Source organism: Cyprinodon tularosa, unplaced genomic scaffold (genome assembly GCF_016077235.1).
Source record: "Cyprinodon tularosa strain WSP-4 unplaced genomic scaffold, ASM1607723v1 ctg72, whole genome shotgun sequence".
NCBI classification, from domain to species: Eukaryota; Metazoa; Chordata; class Actinopteri; order Cyprinodontiformes; family Cyprinodontidae; genus Cyprinodon; species Cyprinodon tularosa.
Window position 1 is genome coordinate 1,496,093 of NW_024039474.1, and position 6,408 is coordinate 1,502,500.

Genomic DNA, 6,408 nt, shown 5'->3' on the forward strand with positions numbered 1-6,408 from the left:
CCTAATGTATTTGCATTTTTAAATTATAATATAATATATAATTAAAATGCTATGGTACCTGAAAAACAGGTATCAGTTAACTTACCTACTGTAAAGAATATAACAGTGTAAGAAACTCCCAAATAACTAAAAATATCAAGGGAGAAAGAACTTGAATTGGTGAGTCAATAGAATTGTGAAGGTGTGTGATGAAAGAGTTTTTAATTAAAACAAGTGTGCTGGAGAAATGAACAAAAATCAACAGATTTTCACCTCGTATTATCAAATTTAAATACACAATATGTTATAAACAAAAAAAATGAATAGTGACCATAAAGATCACGACTGTTAGACCACATAAAAAAATATTTTTTTTTGTATTTCTAACTGATGGTGTTAACTGAAAAGGCAGAGGCACAATTATTTAGTGCTATGGGACCAGCTCCACTGAATGTTAAGCCTGAGGCAAATACTTTATCTTTGAAGCGGTTTTCCTCATTGTAATTCAAACTTGTTCTCCACCTTCAGGAAGCTCCATATGTCATGCTGAAAAAGAACGCTGACCTTTTTGTGGACAATGAGCGCTACGAGGGTTACTGCGTTGATCTGGCTGCAGAGATAGCAAAGCACTGTGGCTTTAAGTATCAGCTGAAAATAGTGGGTGATGGAAAGTACGGAGCCAGAGATGCAGAAACCAAAATCTGGAATGGAATGGTTGGAGAGTTGGTGTATGGGGTAATTCAAACTGCTTACACTGCCTTTATAAGCGCTCAAAGATGGTATAGTGTAACACTTATGGTACTTTACTTCTACAGTTAATATATAACATTTAATAAATAGCAATAATACAGTGGATCTTGATTTTTTCCTAAAATGGATATGTTTAAACGCCATAATAACATTCACTAAAGAAACTATCCTTTTGGTTTTATCCTTTGGTCTGACAGAAAGCAGATATAGCAGTGGCCCCGCTGACCATAACATTGGTGCGCGAGGAGGTGATTGACTTCTCCAAGCCCTTCATGTCTCTGGGAATCTCCATCATGATCAAAAAGCCTCAGAAATCTAAACCTGGAGTCTTTTCTTTCTTGGATCCTCTGGCTTATGAGATCTGGATGTGCATTGTTTTCGCCTACATCGGCGTCAGTGTGGTGCTGTTTCTCGTTAGCCGCTTCAGCCCCTATGAGTGGCACACAGAGGAGTATGAGGACGGGCAGATCCAGACCAATGAATCGACTAACGAGTTTGGCATATTTAACAGCCTGTGGTTCTCACTTGGAGCTTTCATGAGGCAAGGATGTGACATCTCTCCTCGGTAAGTATAAAAAAACATTTCGTGTGCTATATTATTAAGAACTTAATTAGACAAGAATGACCTTGAAATAATTTATACATTTGATTTATTTTCCAAATGGGTCACATCAATAACTTAATTTTATGTCATTAGTTATTATAAATCAGTATTTTCTGCTTTCACTTTTACTCCAACAATTTTAATATGTAAAGAAACTATGTAACAGAGCATAAACATATCCATACATGATATCATTACCTTGTTCTACAACAAAATACTATATATTTCAAGCTAACTATTGATTCAACCAAAATGGATTTCTCTATCCTTTTAACAATTGATGCTCTCTAAGACTCAACAATATTTTGTGTCCTCATAACATGCTTTAACCTGGTATATCTTTTACAATTTGTGAATGTTATGCTGTTTTTTTTTTTTCATTTTCTAAATTAACCATTTCAGTTACAACAGGGCTTTCTGTTACAGTTGTTGACAGATTTTTATTTTGATATATAAACTTCAACTAAAGTATTAGAAAAATAGGGTTTTTATGTTACAGAATACATTACATTATAGTATATTACATTTTTATCAGTCTCTTTTCGTAAACAACAATGAAGACTAAAATTAATCTGTTAATTGACTGATTATCTGATCGCTTGCTACCCTGTAGTTGTTTATTTTCCATAAATGCTGCTTGTAGCTCGCTAATTGCATAAAAAAATATATATTTATGATAATTCATAGGGGAAAAGGTGCTGTCCCACCTTGGTTTAGCAATTATTGCAACTGGTAATGGTTAATAAGAACCAGTTTATTTTTCTTGTAAGCAATGAATATGTGTCTTCTATTGGCCACATTGCTGGCATTACAAAGCAACAGGTGGAGAAAGGGAAGAGGTGCATTACTTTGCTCTATAATGTCAGAGGAAACTGGTCTCTCATTTTCTCATGGCTAAAAACGTTTAAATACACTGAAAAAAATAATGCGACCGCTGTTGCTGTTTAATTAATCTTATTTACGGTAGTTACTTTAACACATTTTTTTATTTCCTACCCTGCTAACATGAAACAATTTTGTTAAAGTAACTAAATATGAATATAAGTAAATGCCAAAAATGGTTCCAGTAAGAATGATTTGCTTTGTTTTTTGTACTATTTGTATTTATTGTTATTCTTTTTAGCCCTACCGTTACAAAAAACACCATTAGTATATTCAGTGACAAGTGGATTTTCACACATTAATTTACTAACAAACAAAAGCTAAAATAAAATCTCAGTGGCAAATTTACTGCAGTTTCTTTTTCAGAACAGGCATTTGTAGAGAAGTCACAAAATTACTTTCATCAGTGTTAATAGTTTAGTATATGCTTGGACAATGTAAATGTTGAAAGCTTATGAAAGTTGAAAGTGATGCTGAGCTGTGGACTCCAGAGATGAATCAGTCTGCGACTTGACATGCCCTTTACATCACACTCTGGTGATGTGAAGGGTGTCAACATGACTCCCAATCAGTGTTGTATGTTTCCCTACAATGTGTTTCCAATTTACAACCTGTGTTTCAACTGCTTAAACCTCTGAACTTTTTTCAGTGTTATGTTTCATATTTACAAAAAGACATACATTTAGATGTTGGTACTAGAAAGACTTATTTTTATTTATTTGTTTGTTTGTGTTTTCTTTTTGCTTATTCATTGTGGAAAATGAAATAGTTCGTCATGCGTCTCAATAAGCCATCTTAAGTTTTGCACATGTGCTGCTCATTTTGCCTGTTTTATATTTTTATGGAGCTAGATAGGTCTCAATTTTCACAAATACACATATGTGATTCATACATGCACAGGACAAGATCCACACCAGTGGCGGCCGGCCCATAGGGGGCGCTGGGGCACCGCCCTCCCTGATAAGAAGAGAGAAACGTAAAATATATTTTTAGAAATTAACTCATTAATGTCAGTTTTACTCTCTAGACTGTGTACCTATAAGCAAAACAAATTATATAAACTACATTTCCCTATCTACTGTCATTAATTTGTGGATTTCCACAGACAGACTCCTACCGTCTCTGTTCTGGGGGCTGTGATCAGACTGACCCACATTTGCAGAGAATCTGTCAATCATGTACTATTGCTAGGTGAATTTAATGGCCAATCAGCGTCTCGGAACTTTATGGTATTGGGGCGCTGAAAATACTGCGCTTTAACAGGCTTCTGAACCCAAGCGCAGGTGCAGACAGTTAGAGGGAAGATGGCGAATGTAACGACCGAGATGCAGCTTCCACCAAATTCGGTGAGATCCTTATTTATCTACCTGTTTGCCAGAAGAATATCCCTGTTGTAGGATATGAACATTTCATGTCATGGTTATTGTGACTGTGACGAATCCACCTCGTCGCTTAAAACAACCTCTCTAACTTTGCGCGCCACACACACATTCCTGTTATACTGTGTTTGTGAGGACAATACACTCGCGCTGAGACCAGTAGCTCCATGAACTTAAAACACACAAGCTGTTCCTGGTTACCTGCTGGCATATTGAGGGTGCACACTTAATATTTCAGTGGGGTTAGCCGTGTGTGTGTGTGTGGGGGGGGGGTGTACGTGTTTATGCTACAGGGACTTGTCATCTTCAGTCTGGCTGCGTCTTTGCTGGGTTCAAACCCAGTTTGGTGTAATTGAATAAGTCAATGAATCTATGTAAAAGAATTAAGTTGTAAAAATTATTTGTTTTTGTACATCAATTGTTTGTGGAGGTAATATATGGACAAAACTGATTAATGAGAAGAAATCAGAAATAAGAGAGCCTGATGTGAGGGGCTTAAACTATTTAATGAGGGCTGTGGGAAGAAAAGCGGCAATTTTTGTTTTCTGTTTCTTTGTTACATTGCTGGTAACTGGAGGGAGGCTGAGGCCCAGAGTATCTTGTATGTTTAGTTTCTTTTGCACCCTGTTTTGAGTTTTTGAGCTCAATAAATCACCAACACCGGTAACCCGACTGAGACTGGATTCTTGGAGGCCAAAGAACCCCGTCACAGTGACCCAAATCATCACTGTTACTGTTATTATATAGTAAATTAAATCATTACTGTTAAATTGTATGTATTGTCCAATTGTTTATTTGAATTCTTATTCCGGATTAGTTGGAGACATACACTAGGCTATATCAGCCCCACCAAAAATATTTTTCACCAGCCGCCACTGATCCACACATGCACAGAACGAAACACACAAGCACAAAGATGTTCACACACACACATACAGTGGATGTAGGATATGGGGGTCATCCCACGTGGAGTACTTTCTTGTGATTGGCTTACACAAGGGAGCTTTGTGATTGGTGGCAAACCTCCCTGCTTAAAAAAATGCAGTGAAGTTCAAAGACAAGTGCTACTTTGTAATTTACTGTTTTTTATAATTGTTTATTGACCAGAAATACTTTGGTGAATCTTGTGCTGTGCATGTTTGGATCTTGTCCATGCGTGAATCCTGCTGTGCATGTGTGGATCTTGTCCTGTGCATGTATAAATCACATATGTGTATTTGTGAAAACTGAGACCGATCTAGATGCATATGTTTTTCACACTTTGCTTTGAGAGACGTTTTGGGTAAGTGATGTCTGGGAAGATTCAAATGTCCAGCTATTGATGAGACCAAAATGTCATGTGCGACCAAGGTGTTTTACTGGCTATTTAAAATGGTATTACATGGCTTAGATACACAAGTATAATATAGGATAGGGGAAAATAAATTAGTAAATAATGAGGGTGGATTGATAAAAAAGATGCACTGACCCAAGGCTGTTCTATATTCTGGTATTTGTTTATCAATAATGAATGCTTTTCCCTTCGAAAAGTGCTTGAAAGCCCAGGAATTCCATGTCAATAAATTAATGCAGAAGAAATTATTGCTTCAAGTGATCATTTGAGAATAAATCCTTTTGCTGCTTTTGTTTTTCTGCCATAGATCCTTGTCGGGGCGTATTGTCGGTGGCGTCTGGTGGTTTTTTACTCTAATCATCATCTCCTCCTACACTGCTAACCTGGCTGCCTTTTTGACTGTCGAGAGAATGGTCTCTCCAATTGAAAGTGCAGAGGATCTGGCCAAACAGACTGAGATAGCATATGGAACTCTAGACTCTGGCTCCACAAAAGAGTTTTTTAGGGTAAGAGATGCTCAATTTCTTTCTTTTGTCTGTAGCCATGGAAACCACAAGTTTCAGGATGCCTTAGCCATTTTTTTCCCCTTTACTCATTTTTTCTTTACTCCATTGAACTCAATAAAATACCTCTGATTCATTAAAAAAGTATCAGCTCTCTTACAATTACAGTTGGGAGGTCTGCACAACAGAGCACACCAAGTTTACCACTAAAGGACTTAGTAAAAACATAGAATGCAGGTTTGAGAATAGCATGAGTAAACCATCCATCCATCAATTTTCTACATGCTTTATCCCTCCTGGGGTCACAAGGAGTGCTGGTGTCTATCTCCAGCTTTCTTTGGGCGAGAGGAAAGGTACATTTTGGATAGGTCGCCAGTCCATCGCAGGGCAAGCCAGAGAAACACAGAACAAACAGCCATTCATGCACACACCCCTAAGGAGAATTTCGAGAACCCAATTAACCTAACAGTCATGTTTTTGGACTGTGGGAGGAAGCCGGAGTACCGGGAAAGAACCCACGCATGCTCAGGGAGAACATCCAAACTCCATGCAGAAAGATCCCAGGCCGGGAATTGAATCCAGAACCTTCTTGCTGCAAGGTAGCAGTGCTGCCCACTGTGCCACTGAGCAGCTTAGTACGAGTAAACCTCTAGACTGATATCTGTGGGTGAGATGCGACCTTAACCTGGCCGTTTGAGTTAAAAAATAAATAAATAAACTAAGTTTTTGTGGAGCTGAATTAAGACAAATTTCTAAATTGTCAACTTTGATCATGTCAGAAAAATAGATGAAAATTTTGAAAGGAGGAAATAACTGAAGGTATTTTTCTTTTTTCACTGTTTTCTTAACACAGCGCTCCAAAATTGCCCTCTTTGACAAAATGTGGACTTACATGCGCAGTGCAGAGCCCTCTGTGTTTGTGAAAACCACAGCGGAAGGCGTCCAGAGAGTCCGGAAGTCTAAGGGGAAGTATGCCTA

General features: G+C 37.6%; 1 protein-coding gene across 12 annotated transcripts in view; it reads left to right on the forward strand.

The window, feature by feature from the left end:
- gria2b (glutamate receptor, ionotropic, AMPA 2b) overlaps positions 1–6,408 on the forward strand; it is a 69,829-nt gene that overhangs the window by 57,024 nt on the left and 6,397 nt on the right. For all 12 annotated transcript variants that reach the window (XR_005279284.1, XR_005279286.1, XR_005279285.1 and 9 more), the window contains exons 10-13: positions 508–714; positions 927–1,294; positions 5,235–5,433; positions 6,284–6,408. The exon at positions 6,284–6,408 is cut by the window's right edge and continues 123 nt beyond it. Coding sequence is in view for 9 of the 12 variants with exons in the window: in XM_038269089.1 (XP_038125017.1) it covers positions 508–714; positions 927–1,294; positions 5,235–5,433; positions 6,284–6,408 (899 nt within the window). In the remaining 3 variants the exon portion in view is untranslated. The remainder of the gene's footprint in view (positions 1–507; positions 715–926; positions 1,295–5,234; positions 5,434–6,283) is intronic.